Source organism: Euleptes europaea, chromosome 18 (assembly GCF_029931775.1).
Source record: "Euleptes europaea isolate rEulEur1 chromosome 18, rEulEur1.hap1, whole genome shotgun sequence".
In the NCBI taxonomy this organism is placed as follows: domain Eukaryota; kingdom Metazoa; phylum Chordata; class Lepidosauria; order Squamata; family Sphaerodactylidae; genus Euleptes; species Euleptes europaea.
In genome coordinates, this window is record NC_079329.1 from 9,764,477 (window position 1) to 9,787,090 (window position 22,614).

The 22,614-nt window shown below is 46.7% G+C and overlaps 1 protein-coding gene across 1 annotated transcript in view; it reads right to left on the reverse strand.

Moving 5' to 3' along the window:
* Positions 1-17,220: 17,220 nt before the first annotated feature.
* The window catches only part of ITGAL (integrin subunit alpha L), a 43,248-nt gene continuing 37,854 nt past the window's right edge, over positions 17,221-22,614 (reverse strand). The window contains exons 26-30 of the mRNA XM_056864224.1: positions 22,066-22,152; positions 20,707-20,808; positions 19,485-19,580; positions 18,197-18,307; positions 17,221-17,358 (exon numbers count right to left, since the gene is read on the reverse strand). Of these exons, the coding sequence (XP_056720202.1) occupies positions 17,221-17,358; positions 18,197-18,307; positions 19,485-19,580; positions 20,707-20,808; positions 22,066-22,152 (534 nt within the window). The remainder of the gene's footprint in view (positions 17,359-18,196; positions 18,308-19,484; positions 19,581-20,706; positions 20,809-22,065; positions 22,153-22,614) is intronic.

Here is a 22,614-nt window from a genome sequence, read left to right on the forward strand (position 1 = left end):
ACTTGCTCAGCAGTGGGGAGCAAAGGTAGAGGGTGGGGAGGGACAGACAGAACTCTTGGTCTGCTGTGGTTCAGATGCCAAAAGGGAAATTATGTTTGTTTTTCTTGCGCTGTAATAAATGGATTATTGCAGTGTCTCTTGAGCGTTATGAAATTTTATTGCTTCCTCCTTGGACATCCAGCCTTGAAATATCATTGGGGGCTTACAGGTCCAGCTCATACAACACTCGCATCTTCCCCACTTGCCTAGATTCCTTCATCCCCGTGTTGCATCAAACTCTGACCTCTTTCTCCAGTGCCATACCTTTTCTCTTAATGCCCTATCTTCAGCTTGACGACACTCAGGAGACTTTCAGCCCTATTACTCTTATAAGTCCTAGTGGGATCATCGTGACCCATATTTTGGGGAAAGAGATCTGACTGTTTATATTCCCATTACCAATAGGATATGCCAGGTTTTATAGCCACAAAAACAGAAGTTTTAGGCCTTTTATGAAGGGACGTTTCCCCACGGTCACCCCCGCCGACTGCTTATGCATACCTTTTCCGACCATCAGAAGTCCCCCCTCCCCCCGCATTTTCCAGATTCTGGCTAAAACAGCATCTGGAAAACATGGGCAAAACATGGGGAGAAAGAGGTGACCTCTGTCTGTTGGGAAAGGCATGCATAAGCAGAAGGAAGTCCTGAAGCAGTCAGTGGGGATTACCGTGGGGAAATGTCCCTGCATAAAAGGTTGTAGTATCTTGTTCAGCTAGCCCACTAACAGCAGGCCTCAGAATCTTTCAAAAAGTTCAGGTCCTAGTATTTTACTCTTGTGCAATATCTACTACTTGGGCGTATTTGTTTCTGGAAGAGAAGACTGTGGAGAATTCACAGTGTTCTTCATGAACGTACTGAGTTACCACAGCCACATACCATACCTGGTTAGGAGTCAGGGTTATCCAGGGCATAGCTGTGATTTTGAGAAATTAAGTGTCATCAATTCTTTAACATAGTTCGTATAATATTCTTAAAGTGAGGGGGAGTTCTCAGCATTTGTCTGAACCATTCTTTCTATGCAAGCTTTCTAAGAAGTAACTGGCAAGATAAAAATAGATGGCAAACCTGGGGTGTTCATGTTGTCCTAAGCTCCAGTTCCAGCAGGTGATGGACAAAAGGCCCCTGACAGACACCATGGAGGATTAGAATCATGGGGTAATAGCAGCAGAAAAAGGAAAAAGCCGCACGTTTAATCATCCTGTGCATTTTTCATAACCACCAGTTGCTGAACCTTCATGAAATGACACAGTCTATATAATGACTGCAGAGGGTTTATAAAGCACTGGTTTATTTGTCCAGTTTCACTAAATAATTCAGCATCTGTCAGTGTCTGAAATATATGAGAAGCTGGTGTGGCTAGTTGCTGGGATTTGTAACGGGGGATGCATCTACAGCTCCCAGCCCTTTGGTTGCAGATATTCCTATCTGGCAAAGGCTTCTCTTCCCAGAGGGCATTGCAGCCGAAACAAACACAGATGACCTTTCTAACAGCTGGCAGGGTCTAGCAGAATGCCAAGTACTTGGATTTCTCATTTGAAAGTTTGCCTGAATGGTGTATATCAATCCATTCCATTTGTAGCACGGCGAATCTATTAGGTGGGTCTTGGTGTGAAGGATCCTATGTCAATGGAGTCGGTGTGTGTGATCCTCTTCAGTGATGACGAAGTCCCACATCGCCCCAAAGCGCAGCAGCATCCATCTGTGAGGCTGTTGGTGTGCTGGCAAGCAAAAGGGAGTGAAGGAGAGATGCTGTCCTGCATGAACAGAGTAACAAATGTCATCACCATGTAGGGTGACTAGATGTCTACTTTTTCAGAGGACAGTCCTGTGCATGTGTGTGTGTGTTTGTGACTTGTTGTCTGATATGTCCCAGGTACTGCCAGCATGGTGTAGTGGTTAAGAGCGGTGGTTTGGAGCGGTGGACTCTGATCTGGAGAACCGGGTTTCCCCACTCCTCCACGTGAGCAGCAGAGGCTAATCTGGTGAACCGGGTTGGTTTCCCCACTCCGACACACGAAGCCAGCTGGGTGACCTTGGGCTAGTCACAGCTCTCTTAGAGCTCTCCCAGTCCCACCTACCTCACAGGGTGACTGTTGTGGGGAGGGGAAGGGAAGGTGATTGTAAGCTGGTTTGAGTCTCCCTTAAGTGGTAAAGAATGTCGGCATATAAAAACCAACTCTTCTTCTATATAGTAAAAAAGGCTGAAATTAGTTGGTTGTTGTTTTATGGCTGAAGCTTTTTGTAAAAGTTTGAGTGGCAGCTGGTCATTCAGCAAGCTGAGCTGTTTGCTGCCCCCAGACTTGGCTGGCACTGCAGTGAATTGTATTTCTATTTATAGTAATTATGTCTACGTTTGCATCCAGGCACATAAATTAGCATAGGCAAATTTTGCCCACGTTTTGGGAAAAATTGCTTCGCCTGGGGTGTTTTTTTTTTTTTTTTTTTTTTTTTGTCATTCATCCCTACAAGGTCACCCCACCACCATTTGAAAAGGTTGTATGATGTACTACTCCTTATCCCGAGGGATGGAAAGCAGGAGTGGGTCCCCTCCAGTTCCCTTCCTCCACATACTCTTTAAATGTTTCAAAGCGGGTAGCCGCGTTTGTCTGCAGTAGTAGAAAAGGGCAAGAGTCCAGTAGCACCTTAAAGACTAACACAAATATTTTCTGGTAGGGTAGCTTTCTGAAGAAAGTGAGCTGTGGCTCTCGAAAGCTCCTACCCTACCAGAAAATATTTTTGTTAGTCTTTAAGGTGCTACTGGACTCTTGCCCTTTTCTACTACTTTAAATGTTGTTTATTTGATTCTGTAACTAGATGAAGACTACAACTGGCGGGTTCAGCCTATCAACAGGGACACGAGCCGAGAGGCTCCCAACAACCGCCGCCTGTGGGCGGGAACACTGGTCCGGCGCGTGAGGCGGGACGCGTATTTATAGGGCTCCCTAAGGTGTGGGCGGAGCCAAATGGGCGGGTAGGCGCGCGCTAGGGCGCCTGCTGTCTGGCGCCTCCTGCGCGCCGCGCCCTTGGTGTGTTTTCCTGCGTGCATTCAAATGCATGGGGATGCGAACGTGTGCATGAGCGGGGTGCGAAACAGGCAGCCATATTATCCCTGTGCATGTTTACACGCACGCACGCTCTTTTTAATAAAGCAATAGTAGAAAAGGGCAAGAGTCCAGTAGCGCCTTAAAGACTAACAAAAATATTTTCTGGTAGGGTAGGAGCTTTCGTGAGCCACAGCTCACTTCTTTCATACCCTACCAGAAAATATTTTTGTTAGTCTTTCAGGTGCTACTGGACTCTTGCCCTTTTCTACTATTGCAGACAGACTAACACGGCTACCCACTGTGAATTATTTAATAAAGCAACTTTGCCTGTTTATGGAAACGTAGCCTACATATTGCAAAGTGGAGAATGGTTAGAGAGATGGGTGGGGTTTGTGGGCTCAGACTTCACGGGACTTGAACACGTGAAGCTGCCTTATACTGAATCAGACCCTCGGTCCATCAAAGTCGGTATTGTCTGCTCCGACCGGCAGCGGCTCTCCAGGGTCTCAGGCAGAGGTCTTTCACATCACCTCCTTGCCTGGACCCTTTAACTGGAGATGCCGGGGATTGAACCTGGGACCTCCTGCATGCCAAGCAGCTGCTCTACCACTGAGGCACAGCCCCTCCCTTGTAAAACGGTATAGTAGGAGCCCGGGGTGTATGGATACGAGGTTCGGGGTGTAGATATTCCCGTTGCAGGGTCTATAGTGGACCTGCCTTGACTCTTGGCTTAAAGTGTCACGGGCTGGAATGAAATAACATCGGAAATGCTGTGTCATTCCTTCATGGCGTGTAAAGGACAGGGCGTCTCATGCTATGTGCAAAGTGGAAACAATAAGAATCACTAACCACAACCGTGGAAATTGGGAAGTTTTATTTTCCACCCCTAGTCTGTAAGGAATTTCATCCAGCGTGGTGTAGTGGTTAAGAGCGGTGGTTTGGTGCGGTGGACTCTGATCTGTAGAACCAGGTTTGATTCCACCACTCCTCCACATGAGCAGTGGACTGGTGAACTGGCTTGGTTTCCCCACTCCTACACATGAAGCCAACTGGGTGACCGTGGGCTAGTCACACATTCTCAGCCCCACCTACCTCACGGGATGGCAGGGTGATTGTAAGCCGGTTTGATTCTTTCTTAAGTGGTAGAGAGAGTCGGCATATTAAAACTTTCCTCCTCCTCCTCCTCCTCCTCTCCCCCCAAATAATAAATATTCAGAACAGTGCGGTCCTAAACGGAGTCACACCCTCCTAAATCCGTTGAAGGGTGTGACTATTCAGGATAGTACTGTTAATTAAATCAATGTAATGAAAAATGCAGAACTGCCCTTGGGAATGTGTAACGGTTGGATCACGACGGGCAATAGCAATGAGATTCAGGGCCACCTAACAGGAACATGTTACCTCCCTAAACTGAATGTACTCACGCCCTCCAGCCTAGTTGCGGTCCGGTCCATCATCCCTGCTTACAGTTACGTTACTTGTCGTGCTAGTAATATCAGATTAGCGGTGCCAATCCAGAACACCAATACACATCCAACACTATCAGACCGAACATGCTTATAATATGTTTTCAGTTGTGGGTGCATTGGTCATGGTTAGGGTTTTGTGTGTGTGTGCGTTAAGTGCCGTCGCTTCCGACTCATGACGACCCTATGAATGAAAGTCCTCCCAAATGTCCTATCTTTGACAGCCTTGCTCAGATCTTGCAAATTGAGGGCTGTGGCTTACTTTATTGAGTCAGTCATAAGAACATAAGAAAGGCCCTGCTGGATCAGACCCAGGCCCATCAAGTCCAGCAGTCTGTTCACACAGGGGCCAGCCAGGTGCCTCTAGGAAGCCCACAAACAAGACGATTGCAGTAGCACCATCCTGCCTGTGTTCCACCACACCCAATATAATAGGCAAGCTCCTCTGATACTAGAGGGAATAGGTATGCAGCATGACTAGTATCCATTCTAACTAATAGCCATGAATAACCCTTCTCCTCCATGAATATGTCCACTCCCCTCTTAAAGTCCTCCAAGCTGGCAGCCATCACCACATCCTGGGGCAGGGAGTTCCACAATTTAACTATGCATTGTGTGAAAAAATACTTTTATCTGTTTTGAATCTCTCGCCCTCCAGCTTCAGCAGATGACCCCGTGTTCTAGTATCATGGGAGAGGGAGAAAACCTTCTCCCTGTCTGCTCTCTCCAAACCATGCATAATTTTATAGACCTCTATCATGGCTCCCCATAGGACAGTTGCTCTAGTCCCCTAATCATTTTGGTTGCTCTTTTCTCTTGTTGGGTCCATCTCTTGTTGGGTCTTCCTCCCTTCTACACCCACTGAGCCTGCCAAAACGAGCAATTGCTTCATGCTCGTGGGAGGGTCACCAGAACAACACTTGAAAACGCAATTTCGTTTAATGGGATCATTTAAAGGATATTCTTTGGTTTAATCCCCTATATATATTTTGTATTATGGCTATATTATGGTATTGAATTAACAATATTAGACAAGATAAGTGTATACTAATCAAATAAGATGGGGATTAGTTTTGTTAGCAAAAGTATACACAATTTAAAAATATTGTCGAAGGCTTTCACGGTCAGAGTTCACGGGTTCTTGTAGGTTATCCGGGCTGTGTGACCGTGGTCAGGAAAGAAAATACCAAGACCGCGGTTACACAGCCCGGATAACCTACAAGAACCTATATACAATTTAAATTAAGATGGAAGAGAGTGAGGGGGAAGTCATTTTATGTTTTAACTACTATAATTATTTCCTTTTTATGACCTTCTCAAATTTCAAATAATTGATGTTTTTTGGTTCTTGTGGGTTTTCCGGGCTGTGTGACCGTGGTCTTGGTATTTTCTTTCCTGACGTTTCGCCCGCAGCTGTGGCAGGCATCTTCAGAGGAGTAACACTGAAGGACAGCGTCTCTCAGTGTCAAGTGTGTAGGAAGAGTAATATATAGTCAGAAAGGGGTTGGGTTTGAGCTGAGTCATTGTCCTGCAAAAAGTATCCAAGGTAATGTGCTAACCATTGTCCTGTAAGTATCAAGATAATGTGCTAATGAGGGTGTGGTATGTTAATAGGGAACCATTGTATCCTGAAGTGATCTGTTAATGTGTGCAATCCAAAGCTAACCTTTGGATTTCGACGATTGATGTTTTTATATATGTGTTAATGAAAATGAAGAAAACAATAAAAAAATTATTATAAAAAAAAAGAAGAAGAAAAGAAAACGCAATTTCGCAACCGCTGCCTGCAATAAAACGTTACAGCGGGGTTGGGTTGCGGTGCGGAGGACGAAGGGATGCACGAGGGTCGCGCGACGGCCCCGGGCGAGGGGAGCGACGGAGTTAAAACCGTCGAGACGGCGCAGCGGCCGCGTCCTAGACGGGACTCCGAAGGAAGTGGGGGTTGTGGCAGGGTCTCAGTCATGCGGGGACCTTCCTGTCGCGAGCGGATCTCCGCCGCTGGACGCCCAGCAGCATCCCCATGCCCGCTCTGGAATGCAAACAAAGCCCAGAGGCGACGCGCCCAGGGAGGCGAGGGGAAGCAGCAAGGTTTGGCGTGGCTGCTGCAGCAGCGTCTTCTTGGGCTGCATGGGGAGCTGGGGGGGGAGATGGAGGGGAACGGCGCTGCAAAAAGGGGAGAGGAGCAAAAAGTGCAGCGGAGTCAGGAAACTGTCACCATGGCAGGAATGCAAGAGAAGAAGAAAAAAATCAGGGAGGAGGAAGTTAGGAAGGGAGGGGAGGTCGCCCTCCAGCCTGGGGGTGCAAGACCTTGGAGCTTAATTTATATTAGTAGAAAAGGGCCAGAGTCCAGTAGCACCTTAAAGACTTAACAAAAATATTTTCTGGTAGGGTATGAGCTTTCGGGAGCCACAGCTCGCTTCTTCAGAGAAAAGAGCAAGAGTCCAGTAGCACCTTAAAGACTAACAAAAATATTTTCTGGTAGGGTATGAGCTTTCGTGAGCCGCAGCTCCCTTCTTCTAGCTGTATCTGAAGAAGGGAGCTGTGGCTCACGAAAGCTCCTACCCTACCAGAAAATATTTTTGTTAGTCTTTCAGGTGCTACTGGACTCTTGCCCTTTTCTACTACTGCACTGTGGCTACCCACTGTGAATTATCTTAATTTATATTGTTCCTGTTGGCAGCAGATGGGTTGGCAATAATGGGTTTCAGTTGCGGGAGGAAAGGTGCCTTCTGGATATTAAAGGTAAAGGTTCCCTGTGCAAGCACCAGGTCATTCCTGACCCATGGGGTAACGTCACATCCCCACGTTTCCTAGGCAGACTTTGTTTGCAGGGTGGTTTGCCAGTGCCTTCCCCAGTCATCCTCCCTTTACCCCCAGCAAGCTGGGTACTCTGGATATTAGGGGGGAAATTTTTACAGTAAGAGTTGTTCGACAGTGGAATCGGCTGCCTAGGGAGGTGGTGAGCTCCCCTTCACTGGCGGTCTTTAAGCAGAGGATAGACAAGCACTTGTCAGGGATGCTCTAGGCTGATCTAGGGGAGAGGCTGTGGCTCAGAGGTAGAGCATCTGCTTGGCATGCAGAAGGTTCCAGGTTCAGTCCCCGACATCTCCAGTTAAAGGGACTAGGCAAGTAGGTGATGTGAAAGACCCCTGTCTGAGACGCTGGAGAGCCGCTGCCTGTCTGAGCAAACAATACTGACTTTGATGGACCAAGGGTCTGACTCAGTATAAGACAGCTTCATGTGTTCATGTGATCCTGCACTGAGCAGAGGGTTGGACTAGATGGCCCATATGGCCCCGTCCAACTCTGTGATTCTATTATTCTGTATGGCGCAAAATACCCTTAGATCATTACAGCAATGTCGCTGAAGCGATGGTCCCCATGAAATCATGTCAGTTTGGAATCTTAAAAACAAACAAACATTGTTGTGTTGTGCTGTGTGGAGCACGGGCAGAGGGTACTGCCATGCTCTGTGAGGATAAGGGTTTGTTATGGAGCAGTACTCTTGCCTTTGGGGCTCTGGATTTGTGCAAAGTGATGTTGAAGACTTGATGGAGCACCTGAGGACGGTTTGTGGAGCTGTGGATTGTGGGTGCCGTTTTGGAAGTTCTCTCCTGTAGGTCAGTGGAGAATACTGGCACAGAGGTAGTCTTCTGATATGTTATGACTTCACCATGTATGAATGTTTCCCTCTCCACAGACCAGAGTCCCCGGCACTAACACAACAAGGCTGTGACCTCCCATATGGAAAGTGGGAAAGAAAAATGTGTCTCGGATCGCCAGGACTCCAGTGAAGGAGAGACTGTAACAGGTGAGGAATGGGATGAAACTAGTGTCACATAATGGTTTGCTGAGTCAGGAGGTTTTTAAGTAGAGGCTAGATGGCCATCTGTCAGCAATGCTGATTCTATGACCGTAGGCAGATCATGAGAGGGAGGGCATCTTGGCCATCTTCTGGGCATGGAGTAGGGGGTCACTGGGTGTGTGGGGAGGAGGTAGTTGTGAATATCCTGCATTGTTCAGGGGGTTGGACTGATGACCTTGGTGATACCTTCCAACTCTATGATTCTATGAATGACTAAATGTAATCCTGTGCAGGATCCTGAGCAAGGCTGTCAAAGATAGGACATTTTGGAGGACATTGCTTCGTAGATAATTCACAGTGGGTAGCCATGTTAGTCTGTCTGCAGTAGTAGAAAAGAGCAAGAGTCCAGTAGCACCTTAAAGACTAACAAATATTTTCTGGCAGGGTATGAGCTTTCTGAAGAAAGTGAGCGGAAGAAGTGAGCTATGGCTCACGAAAGCTCATACCCTGCCAGAAAATATTTGTGTTAGTCTTTAAGGTGCTACTGGACTCTTGCTCTTTTCTACTATTGCTTCATAGAGTCGCCATGAGTCGGAAGCGACTTGACGGCACTTAACACACACACACACTCCTGTGCAGAGTTGCTCTAAGATAAACAGAGTTGCACTTACCTGTAACTTCATTGAGTGACTTCAGTGCAGGCACACATTGGCCTGCGCATGCGCATTCTCAAGTGGGACTGCACAGAAGACAAGCAGATGAACTTTAATTTCAGTGGGCATAGACTGACTTAACACAGCATAGGCTATGAGTAATGCAGCAGCAGCAGTGAATCAGGAAGTGTGTTTCAAGTCTCATCTCTGGTACACACTCTTTAGCTGTCCTTGGGAAATCCAATATTTTTCACAGTTTTTCTTTAGGTATCCAAAAAGGAGAGAACGTTACGACAGAGTCCCAACATGGATCTCATCTCCCTATTCAGAACCCAGCCCCACGCCGCCCCCCCCTCCCCACAATAAAGGTAAAGGTCCCCTGTGCAAGCACCGGGTCATTCCTGACCCATGGGGTGATGTCACATCCCGACATTTACTAGACAGACTTTGTTTACGGGGTGGTTTGCTAGTGCCTTCCCCAGCCATCTTCCCTTTACCCCCAGCAAGCTGGGTACTAATTTTACCGACCTCAGAAGGATGGAAGGCTGAGTCAGCCTTGAGCCGGCTACCTGAAACCAACTTTTTGTTGGGATCGAACTCAGGTCGTGAGCAGAGCAGAGCTTACCACTCTGCCCCTCAGGGCTCTTCACACACTAGGTTTTCATTAATCCACAGCCAAAGTCCGTTTTTAGACTCATTTAGTCTTTTCCTGGCAATCTCAAATATTTCATCAACCTCTCCTCTCAATCAGTAGGTGAGGGAGATTACTTATTCACTGCTTAAATCTCTTCTGCTGCTTTCCCCTGGTGAAAGAAAGTGAGTCTTGCATTCTGTCTTTTGCTACCATTACTAAATGTGGATGTATTGTTGACTGAGAACAAGACTAAAATGAGGTAGGTGTTCAGTCAGAATATGATCAAATCATTATCCCTTCTGAATTAAAAAGATGAATAGTTGAAGAAAGCAAAGGTCTGTGCTTCAGTCCTGCGCCCAGGTGACTAGCTGTAATATGACATTCTTTGAATGCTGAATCTTAATTCCTCTCAAATGTTGCAGAAAAGTTTCTAGATGTAGGGGAAGTAGTAACATCATGGTACTGACACACAACCTTATTTTTTAATAAAAAATACGAGAATAGACTGTCATTCTCTTTTAATGCTCTTATTTATTCATAAAGTCTAGCTTGGAAAAAAATAGCAGTCAGTTTTCTTCTGGTAACAGAAATTGCCTTCATGATCAACTTTATCTTGCAATGTTTGAAGTAGAGGTAGATCTGAACTATCCTTATAGACTGCTTTCCCAATGTTCAGTGTATGATCCAAAGCAGTGGTTCCCAAACCTTTTGGGCCACTGCCCCCTTGGTTCCACAAACTCAACCCCAGCACCTCCTACCCTATCCTATAAAAAACATTATTCAAAATAGGGGTTTGCATGACACACTAAAGAAGATAATAACAAAATTTCAAAACAGTAACAATTGCACGTCTATTCAAAATCAAATTAAAACTTTGTAGTTGAAATTTATTTGACAAAACTGATGAACTTGATCCAGTGATACCAGCTCTTCAAAGTCTAGAAAAAAGTCTGAGTTTCCACCAGATTTGCCAGCATGCTGTCATAGCTTGATCTATTGCAAATGAGTGAACAACACAGTTGAAGGGGCCCACCTGTAGCGCCCCCTGCTGCCCTCTTGCCTCTTAGTGCCCCCCTAGGTAATCCCACCGCCCCCCAGGGGGTGGTACTGCCCACTTTGGGAACCACTGATCTAAAGGTATGGATTTAATTTGCAACAGAAAGATAACATTTGTGATATTGGCTGTTCCCACAGAGTTGATCGAGGAGATGGATCATAATAAGGAAGAAGGAGCGGGACCACAGAGGGTATGGAAAGAAAATGTGGAGATTTACAGAAGAGCAGAGATACAGGAAGGTGACTCTCCCGAGAAGGAAATTGCAGCAGAAGGTCACCCAATAGAAATCACTCAGTATGAGGCCAGTAACGGTGAATCTGTCGTTATCATGGAGCAGGAATCTATTGACAACCTTTCTGACAGTGACAAGATACCCAAAGCCACCATCTGTCCTGACTGCGGAAAAAGCTTTAGCAACAGCTCCCACCTGGTTCGGCACCGTCGTGTTCACACAGGTGAGAAGCCTTATAAGTGCCCCCACTGTGACAAGAGCTACCGCCAGGACTCTCACCTGGTCCAGCACATGCGCTCTCACACGGGGGAGAAGCCGTACCGCTGCACCCACTGCGGCAAGGGCTTCTCGCAGAGTTCCAACCTCATCATCCACCAGAGGACGCATACAGGCGAACGGCCTTTCACCTGCCCGGAATGCGGGCGGAGCTTCAGCCATAGCTCCGACCTCATCCAGCACAAGCGGATCCACACGGGCGAGAAGCCCTACGTGTGCTCCATCTGCGGGAAGTGCTTCTCGCAGAGCTCCAAGGTCACCCAGCACAAGCGCTTCCACTCCGGGGAGCGGCCTTTCTCCTGCGGGGAATGCACCAAAACGTTCCGCCTCCGGGCCGACCTGGTCCGCCACCTCCGCGCCCACACCGGCGAGCGGCCCTTCGGCTGCCCGGAGTGCGGGAAGCACTTTGCCGAGAGCTCCCACCTCATCCGTCACCAGAGGATCCACATGAGCGAGCGGCCCTTCCGTTGCCCGGACTGTGGGAAGGGGTTCAACCAGAGCTCCAACCTCCAGCAGCACCAGCGGGTGCACAGGGGCCAGAAACCGTTCAAGTGCGACGAGTGCGGGAAAGGGTTCGGCGTAAGCTCCGCTCTCCTGCAACACCAGCGCACGCACACGGGCGAGCGGCCCTACTGCTGCAGTCAGTGCGGGAAGAGCTTCAGCGTCAGCTCCACCTATCACATACACCAGCGCATCCACGCCGGCCAAAAGCCCTACTCCTGCGCCGACTGCGGGAAAGGCTTTGTGCGTAGCTCGGCTCTCCTCCAGCACCAGGCCACCCACACCGGTGAAAAACCCTTCCGTTGCCCTTACTGCGGGAGGGGCTTTGGCCAGAAATCAGCACTTTCTCAGCACAGGCGGGCCCACGTGAGGAGAGGAGAGACCCCGGCTTTGGTGGAGGGGTGGGAAGCCGCGGGGATGGAAGGGGCCGAGGAGCAGGGAGTGGAAGGAGGCATGGACAGCATGTGGCAAGGCAATGGAATGGAGATAATGGAACAGGAGTGGCGGGAAGAAGAGCGCATGAGGCAGGAGTGGGAGGATGAGGGGGGCGAGACCGACAGGCCCAGTTGGCAGGAAGATGCTGACAAAAGCGTAGAGAAGCGATTGCTAGACAGCAGTGGAGAGAGCGAGAGGCGAGGTTGGGTGGGCAGTATGGATCCAGCCGCAAGGGTAGAGTGGCGGGGGGACGAAGGCGAGAGTGAGGAGCAGAGTTTGCGGGCCGATAGCGCCAACAGCATGAGGCTGGAGTGTCAGGAGGACGACGACAGCAATGAGAGAGCGGAGGAGGATCTGCAGGACGATGGTCTTGACGGCGTAAGGCTGGAATGTCAGGAGGACGACAACGAAAGTGCGGAGGAGGGTGTGCGGGGCAGCGGTGACTGGAACTCGAGGCCAGCATGTCGGGATGAGAACAAGGAGCACGAGTGGCGAGGTGACACAGACCAGAGCACGAGGGAAGAATGGGGGGCGTGCGCTGCAGATGAGAACGTCAGGCGGCCAACGGCAACCGTGGAACAAGAGTGGCAGGACAGCGGGGAGGACAGCGAGAGACAAAGTTGGCAGGGAAACGAGGATAGCTCAGAGGGGGAAAGGTGGAGACAGGGTTGCCAGGGTGAAGAGGAGGAAGAAGAGATAGTGCAATTAAAATGATCGGTGGGGTTTTAGTGGACGAGAGTACACAAATGGGTTGTCTAGGAAGTGCATATTATAGCCAAAAAACCAGCAAGTCAGAAATGTCAAAGGTCCATCAACACAAAGTGGTCCTGGTGGCTCTGCAATTCATGCGGCCATATCCGTATTTGTGGGAGCTTCTGATGGGGGCTGCTTTCCACTTGGAAAAATGCTCCTCGCCCCGATACCCGCATGCCTGTGCTGGGGAGCATCAGCCGGCTGCCTCACGGTCCAGCTTTGCGACGGTTCACCTCTCTGTCTTGTTGCAAGTCTTGTGCCATTTTGCCGATCCAATGAATTCCAGATTGGCTGACTTTATTCGGGTTGTTTTTACATTTTACCCTTCATGGTGTGCCACATTCTGCAACACAAATCACAACTGCATCCACACAGAATGGATTCTTTTTCCTTTGGAGTGCTGGCCCAAATGCAGAGGCATGTGCATTGGCAACAAAGCATCCACATGGGAGTTTTCTATAGCCACCAAGTTTCCTGCATTTTTTCCACTGTCATGCAGCTGTGACCTGACCTGGATGGCCCAGGCTAGCCTGAGCTCATCAGCTCTCAGAAGCTAAGCAGGGTCAGTAGTATTTGGATGGGAGACCATCAATGAAATCCAACTTGCTGTGCAGAGGAAGGCAATGGCAAACCACCTCTGAACGTCTCTGAACGGCTTTGAAAACCTTATTGGGGGGGGGGGGTCGCCATAAATTGGCTGCGACTTGACAGCACTTTACACACACACACACACACAACTGGAAGACTTTTAGAAGGTTTTTTAAAATTGGTAATTGCTATTGTACTGGTGTGCAATAGTGGTGTAGTGGTTAAGAGCGGTGGTTTGGAGCAGTGGACTCTGATCTGGAGAACCGGGTTTGATTCCCCACTCTTGCACATGAGCGGCGGAGGCTAATCTGGGGAACTGGATTTGTTTCCCCACTCCTCCACATGAAGCCAGCTGGGTGACCCTGGGCTAGTCACAGCTCTCTTAGAGCTCTCTCAGCCCCTCCTACCTCATAGGGTGTCTGTTGTGGGGAGAGGAAGGCAAGGAGATTGTAAACTTGATTCTTCCTTAAGTGGCAGAAGAAGTTGGCATATAAAAAACCAACTCTTCTTCTTTTGCCACAATCTACTAGAGACTTCCTTTTTGAAAGCGGAGGACTCAGAAGAACTAGTAAATTATGCCAGTAGACCGTAAAAGTATTATAACATTATTGTGCAATAGTATAATAGCAATTATTGGTTTCCTTCTTTCTTTTTAAACCTGTTGTCATGCTATGGAAAATGGCAGTCACGAGGGGCTGGCAGAAGGAAAATGGTGCTGATGCACATAGGACCGTTAAAAAGGCACACGCTCCCATCTGTGTGGCTTGCTAATGTGCTTGGAGTGCGTCCTTCCTGGAAAGGTCACGCCAACCCAGGTCTGAGTAAAAACAAGCCTGGAGAGTGGACGATGACAGTAGGCTATTGTGTGGTTGCTCCAAAAAAGAACCCTGCTGCAGTTTGGAAGCCAGGACAGAGGAAAAGCCCCTGTGGGGATGCATGCCCTGTCCTGTTGAAAACAGATCGCGGCCCTCCTCTGAGGTAGGTGCCTTTTTGGAAAGAGGTGGGTTCCTTCCCCCTCCTACGTGAGCGAGGTTTGCTTCACTCCCAGACGTGACGCGATAGGAAGGGCACTCTGCCGCAGACCGAAAGCGCTGAAATCAACGGCTCGAAGGTGCTTTGTGAGCAAAAAAAACCCAAAACATTAACACTTTTTTTATTTTCACTGTTCCTGGTTTTATTATTTAGGAGCCCAGAGGAATCTGAAGCAATATGTAAAATTCCAGTATTTAACTAGTACCGCTTTTTAAACTCCCTTGCATGTTCCAGGCCTCCCCCCAAGTGTAGTTATTTTTGTAACACTCTGATTTTCTGCTTTTATCCATGTCTCCCTCTTATGAACTAATAAATGCTCTTTTTGATTCCACTCGTGCCCTCAGTTCTTCAACTTCTGGACCGGACTAAACATTTTCAAAACTTGTTTCAGAATGTGTCTATGTATGCTACCTGGGGACTTTGAACATACTTCTGTACGTCTATTTTTGCAAGCAGGATCACTGTACACTTACAACTATCAGTTTAAACCAGACAGTTAATCAAACTTCATTGGCCTGGAAGTAGAGAATCACACAACTAAGTCAAAGTCTGAGGCTCCTGCCCAATAATTTCCACTTACTATAATTAAAACTAATTCTGCTATGGATTCTGGGCTTGGCCCCCTTTGGGAAGGGCAGCCATGAAGGAGCTAGAAAAGATTATTAAGTGTAAGGATGTGTCACTGGCCACCAAGACCAGGTTAATTCATGCCATCGTATTCCCTAATACTATGTATGGGTGTGAGAGCTGGACAATCAAGAAGGCTGATAGGAAGAAAGTAGATGCTTTTGAAATGTGGCGTTGGAGGAGAGTGTTACGGATACCCTGGACCACCAAAAAAAACAAATCAGTGGGTTTTAGATCAAATCTAGCCTAAACTGACCCTAGAAGCTAAAATGACTAAACTGAGGCTGTCGTACTTTGGACATATTATGAGAAGACGAGTCACTGGAAAAGACAATCATGCTAGGAAAAGTTGAAGGCAGCAGGAAAAGAGGAAGACCCAACAAGAGATGGATGGACTCTATAAAGGAAGCCATGGCCCTCAATTTGCGAGATCTGAGCAAGGCTGTTAAGGACAGGACACTTTGGAGGACATTGATTCATAGGGTCACCATGAGTCGGAAACGACTTGATGGCACTTAACACACACACACAGAGCCACTAAATTAACTGAGTTTCATCTTTCTACACTGTTTCTTACTGTATGGACCTTGGGAAAACAATCAATTGTGTTTTGGAGGCAAAAAGTACTATTTGATTATACTTTTCAAGTAAAAACCCCAGCACTTTTGGGGGGGGATATTGCAAGGAAAACAGTGACTGCCAGAGAAATGAAGGGTTAAAACAATGCCCAACAAATCTTTCAAGGAAATAATGTTTTGGAACAGATAAATATATTGGTGCACACTGGTCAAATTGAACTGCAAAATTTATCCACTTCCAGGAGGAAAAACATTCGGAGGCTGAAAGGCAGAGATGCGGCTGTCTGCAAGCTGTGGAGTAAATACTGCTCTTACAAAGGGAGCTCTGACTTTTGAAAGCTGATACCCTGAAACACTTGTTGGGCTCTAAGGTGCTACTGGGCCCTGACCTGGATGGCCCAGGCTAGCCTGATCTCGTCAGATCTCAGAAGCTAAGCAGGGTCAGCCTTGGTTAGTATTGGGATGGGAGACCACCAAGGAATACTTGTTGCGCAGAGGTAGGCAATGGCAAACCACCTCTGTTAGTCTCTTGCCATGAAAACCCCAAAAGGGGTCGCCATAAGTCGGCTGCAACTTGAAGGCACTTTACACACACACAAGGTGCTACTGAACTCACATCTAACTGCTCTTTATAGTATGTACATATAAAGCGGTGCCCGTCCTTTCCCCCAGGAGGCAGCAGAGACACACAAATGCGTTAGTCTGCAGTTCCTGCCTTCAGCTCCTTTTTTCCTGGTCACCTTCTCACATGGCTCATATTTACTTAATTACTTAGCTTTTTACACCCGATTTATTACTTCCAGTTCAGCTGCAGTATTCCTGAATCAACAGCTAATTCTCCAGTCTCTGGGAAGAAGGGCTTACAGAATGCTTTTCTCTTTGCAGTCAAAGACACACGCACTTTATAAATTTCTTACTGTAGTACGTTTTTTTTGGTGATCAAGTCACAACTGATGATGATGACCTCATAGGGTTTTCAAGGCAAGAGGCGTTCAGAGGTGATTTGCCATTGCTTGCCTCAGCTTAGCGACCTTGATAGTCCTTGGTGGTCTCCCATCCAAATACTGACCCGGACCAACCCTGCTTAGCTTCCAGGTCAACTTGTAGTACGGTTACAACCATAATTTTTTTTTTAATTAAAGCAATGGCTTTAACTGCAAAGAGAAAAGCAATATTTCACACATGCACTACCCCACAAGAATCAATAAGTTACAGTTCAGATTTGCTGGTCATGAGTGAACAGGAAGGAATTAAGCTGGAAGCAGAAGGGAAGAAACAAATGAAGGGGCCAGCAGCCCTGAGCAATTGCAATAGCATTTTCACTGTCAACGCTAGACAAGCTGGCACTGCAATTAAATTGAAGTATGCAAAAAAAAACAAAATTACAGTGTGGGGCAGGAAATGTGGGGCAGCAACAATTTGGCAACAATGCCATCTGGATTCTTTGTTAAAACCACTGTCCGTTCCAAACCAAATGGCTAGTGCGGAAGCAGCCCCTGGTTATTTGCTCTCTGCTCCTCCATTCAATGGGACTACTTTTCCTTCATCGTCCTCAAGGTTGCCTTCTGCTGGGAACATAGTCTCAGTTTTGCCTTCATGGTCCATCTTGTCTTTATAATTACGCTTGAAAAATCCAAACTGTAAGCAACAGAGAAGGGAAATAATAGCTGTTTGGGTAAGGTGTTTGGTTGGCATGTGAGAGGCCCCAAATTCAAATGCCCATTCAACCCATCTGATGCTTATTGGGCATTCCTGAACAATGCAACCTAACCTAGCTTCTGTGATTGTTGTGAGGGCACTTCGTATGCTGGAAAATACTATAAAATGGTAGTAAATGGTACAGTCCAGCCTTTGTTAAGTATATTTAAGTCCAGCTGATTCCAAAGGAACAATTACTTTCCCCCATTCATATCTATGGGACTTTAAAAGGAACAATTCATATCTATGGGACTTTAAAAGGCTCAACTTTGACTCTATCATGCTGAACACTGTAAAATAAGGAGAATGGTTATTCAGCTTAGAGCCAAGTAAGTCTCTTCAGAATGAAGTAGAATGAAATCAGTTGCTTGCCATTGGAGGAAAAATCCTTAATATAATTATCCTATCTTTCTACTCTGAATTAGACAGGAGAACAACATATACCATTAACAGGACCTTGGAGTGGACCATAGAAGTCCATATTCTGTAACAAGGCTGAACACGTTCTGTGTACAGAAAACCTTGACTATTCAACCAAAATGTATTAGTGCCAGTTACTGGCATCAGACAGTCATGTTTGTATCAGGACTGAAATCCAAGAGGACTGAAAGCAAGAGGAAATGGAGTGTGTGTGTGTGTGCTATATATATATATATATACATACACATACACATACACACACACACACACACACACACACACTATTTTTATTCAGTTCTCAAAAGCAGCTGACCTTCCAGGTTTTGATCCTGGATTCCCGAAACATATCCGATCTTACCTTGTAAAGTACCACAATGATGAGAATAAGCAAGAACAAGCCTCCCACGGCACTGCCTATAATAACAGGGAGATAATCCATTACGTAAATCATATCGACTTGTGTAGTGACCTATGTGAGAAGAGAGAGAAGGGACACAAATCGCCAGTCATATTGGGTGCAGTCAGATGGCCAGCCTGGCTATATGTATCATTTTAATGGGGAAAACCCACGATGCCACACTATAATATTTGCAACATTCACAAATCAGTTCAACATTTAAAAAAAACCAATACCTTCCCTAAAGAGATGGTAAAGGAGGAAAAAAATCAGCAAAAATACTTCTCACACTTTCTTTAGATAGTGATGAACATACAAAACTGTCTTATACTGAACAATGTCTTTGGTTCGTCTATTCAATACTGTCTGCTCTGACAGGCGATGGCTTTCCAGGGCCTCAAGCAAACAAAAATGTCCTGCTATTGCGATGTTTTAATTGAAGATCCCACAGACAGAATCTGGTACCTGCATGCAAAGGCATGCTCTGTCTGAGAACTGCAGCCCCTTCCCTTGAATCGAACGTGATCTAATCCAAGATAGCACTAAGTGAGTACTATTGCTCTTTAGATTTCTTATTCAATGTCACATGTCTCCCCATCTCCTTAACATTAAATATATTTTAATCTATTAATTAACATAGTCTTCCAGACTATGGGTTGGATCTAGTCAGCTTTTTCACAACATTTTGTCCCATTCTTATTAAAGCCTTCATTGTACATGGCTTTTGTCCACGATCCCCAGCATAGCCCTTTTGGTGGTCAAAGGGGACTCCTGCCTCCCTTTTTCACCACAGAAAACCTTGCTGGATGCACCTCTATATGTTCAAACATCAACACTCTGCTGCCAATGACTCGGGTCACCTGGTTTTGAATGAGCCTCTTTAGCAGGGAAAAGATGCTGTGGAGAAATGAGAGAGAAAGGAGCTTCTCCATAGCATCAAAACCAGGGCAAATAACCCACGGGGAAAACATCAAAATCCACATTAAAGCAAGCTATGTGCAAGAAGGAAAATGGATATAGTTTTTAAAATAATCCAAAACCCATTATCATGCTAACAGTAGGATAATCACCAAGCTCAAAGTATATAGCTCAAAGAGGTAGATACTGTTTCACACATTCTAGATATCCTTTGGTTCACAAAGTACTCTAGTGGATGGAATGCCATGAATGAATGTTGCAAACAGTTTTAATACACTTGCACTAAAGGAAGAAAGAGGGTTATTTCAGAAGCATCTGCTTGTTCTGCTACCTGAGACTGGGCATATTGAGTACCATACTGATTGGAGTATCTTCTGGTGTCAAACGTCAGCCATGAGGCTGTGCAGAAGCTGGACTGAGAGAAATCCTGGTAGAATAAAGAAACGACAAGCCTTAGATCCCATTGGACAATAAGCTTCATACTCAGAAAATCCCTTTACAAGTAAGATGCACACTTCTAAGCGCTGACTGTTGCAACAGCTGATTTCAAAATAGGCTGGACGTGACCATCAAGCTCTTGGAATCCAACTGGTAGTACTCTATGGCTGATTATTCAGGGCTGTTTCCCTTGTGGTCACCCCCGCCGACTGCTTCGGGGCTTCCTTTTGATTATGCACGCCCTTTCCGACTGTCGCCTCGCTCTCCCCATGCGATTTGCCCGTGTTCTCCGGATTCTGTTTTAGTCAGAATCTGGAAAACACGGGCAAAACGCTCGGAAAGGTGCCGGGAGCACAAGGCAACCTCTGACAGTCAGGAAAGGCATGCATAATCAAAAGGAAGCCCCGAAGCAGTTGGCGGGGGTGACCACAGGGAAACAGCTCTGCATAAATGGCCTATATTCATATCTCCATCCTGCCCCCAAAAATATGATGTTGGTGTCTGCTCATGAGGCTGAAGGAACCCATTCAAAGATTTCCACAGTGCAATTTATAAATGTAGAATAAGAACATCAGAACAGGAGAGTTGCTGGACTCGCGTGAATTATATCATTCACACAACAAATTATGTTAAATACCATTGCAAGCATAAGCATAGAAAAGTACTGGCATTGTGGGCTTGGAATTTCTTTCCACTGTGGTCCCCATGCTGAGTATGTTGCATTTTCTGTCTTAAATTTTGCAACTTCAAATAAATTGGACCCGGGACTCATGGCACAAGGAGAGGATTGAACGCTCCCAGCTCCTCTGTAAGCTAGGGCTGCCAACCTCCAGGCGGAACCTGGAGCTCTCCTGGAATTACAGCTCATCTCCAGACTACAGAGATGTGTTCCCCTGGAGAAAATGGATGCTTTGGAGGGTGGACTCTATGGCATTATACCACACCTAGGTCCCTCCCCACCCAAAAAGCACCTTCCACAGGCTCCACCCCCAAATCTCCAGGAATTTCCAAACCCAGAGCTGGCAACCGTATTAAGCCCGTGCCCAGCCCTAAGGCTAGAGACAAGCTGGTGTCCCCCATGAGTTATTCTTTCCAGATTATTCAGAAATCTTTACCTCAATTTTGTTAGTGGCATACAGCTTTCCGGAAACACTGATCACAGAGGAAGTTATCTTTCCAAGATTACATTGATAGATGAGATATTTGTCAACAGCACACTGTCAGAAAGAAAAGAAAGATATTAAGGAAATGATAATCCACACTTCAAACTGATATTTTCCAAGAGTGGATACTTCTGAGTGAATTCCACTATCCCATTTATAGGAAGCCATGCTAACTTTACCCTCGGTTGGCAGCCCCCAAAGTAAGGCAAGAAGAATCAGAGTTGGATGTTCTGGTATCAAATAACCCTCAAGGAAGTAGTAATTGCCACCAATGAAGTGAAGGTGCTCGACTACTAGAATTCCAGAGTTAACTGTACCATTTACTCATAATAGTGAAGTTGTTGGGTAGGCACAGTTTTTTAAAAATAGCTTTCTACCTCTGTAAAAGATAGGCACTGTTCAGCTTGAATTGTAAAACTCTCAGTGATTTTAAGCTTGAGCATGAAGGAACTAGAGCAGAAAGATCAATGCATTCAAGGAATCCAGCGCACTGAAGCAGTCTAGATTCCATGATTTAAGACGAGACACATACTGTTGATAGAAGAGGGATCTCAGTGCCCCAGGGAGGGATTGTTCTAAGGGAAGATACGGAGGCTTACAGCAGTATGGGATTACAGGCTGTATGGGATCAATGGCCACTTGGCCCCAAACATAGGGTTGCCAACCTCCAGGTACTAGCTGGAGATCTGCTATTACCACTAATCTCCAGCCGATAGAGATCGGTTCACCTGGAGAAAATGGCCGCTTTGGCAATTGGCCTCGATAGCATTGAAGCCCCTCCCTTCCCCAAACCCCACCCTCCTCAGGCTCCACCCCAAAAAACTCCAAATGGTGGCAAAGAGGGACCTGACAACCCTACCCAAACAAGAGGTTGCTGATTGTTACCAAAACGACTCTTAGATTTACTGATTTCTAGAGCCCTTTTAAACATTTGCAAGAGTAAAGGGTTGTTTACTGGTGGCTTAATCAAGGGTGCCCCCCAAGGCCATCTGCTCCCTGAACCCACAGCTGCAACTGCCACCCTATCCCCCCCCTTTCAACCCCACTGCCACATTCTGGAGAAGCCCTATTGGGCATTCTCAGCTTGCTGCTCTGTGTTTAAAGACAACTGGAGGAGGAAATAGTTGTTGGCTGCTCCAGTTTCTGGGTAGACGACATGAGGGGTGGTGAGGCAGGGGAAATGGCAGCAGCTGTCCCCCCACCCAAAAAAAAACCTGGACCTGACCTGAGGCCACCACCTCACCCGGTTTTGTTACAGAACCATCCCTTGGGGTACATTGTGTTTTTGACTCTCATACTGAAATCACCTACCTCAATTAGCTGAGAATGGTCCTCGATGGAATCCATCTTTCCTGTGCTGTTGTCCATTCGAACAAGTTCACAGATCACAGAGGGTTCCTAGGAAGAGCAGAATCATCCATTTGGCCGCATGCAAATTGTAGATTACAAGTGGGAGACTCACAAGGAGTCGGGGGGGGCATCTCATTTTCACCTCCCTTGCTATTTCCTCTTTCCCTTCCCTGAAAGCCCCCATATCCTCTCCCCTTCTCCTGCTTACTTCTCACTGTCCCACTTCCCAGCCTTTTATCTGCCCCTGCATCTTCAGCTGTGTCTGTTATTTCATTTGTACCCTGCCTTTCTCCACAATAGTGACCCAAAGCGGTTTACATCTAATCTGGTGTTTATATGGATTTATGATTATGGCATTGTAATTATGCCAATAAAGGTTTGTGTTTGTGTGATCTAATCTGGTGAACCAAGTTTCCACCTCCACCCCACACTCCTCCACATGAAGCCTGCTGGATGACCTTGGGCTAGTCACAGTTTTCTCCGAGCTCTGTCAGACCCACCTACTTCACA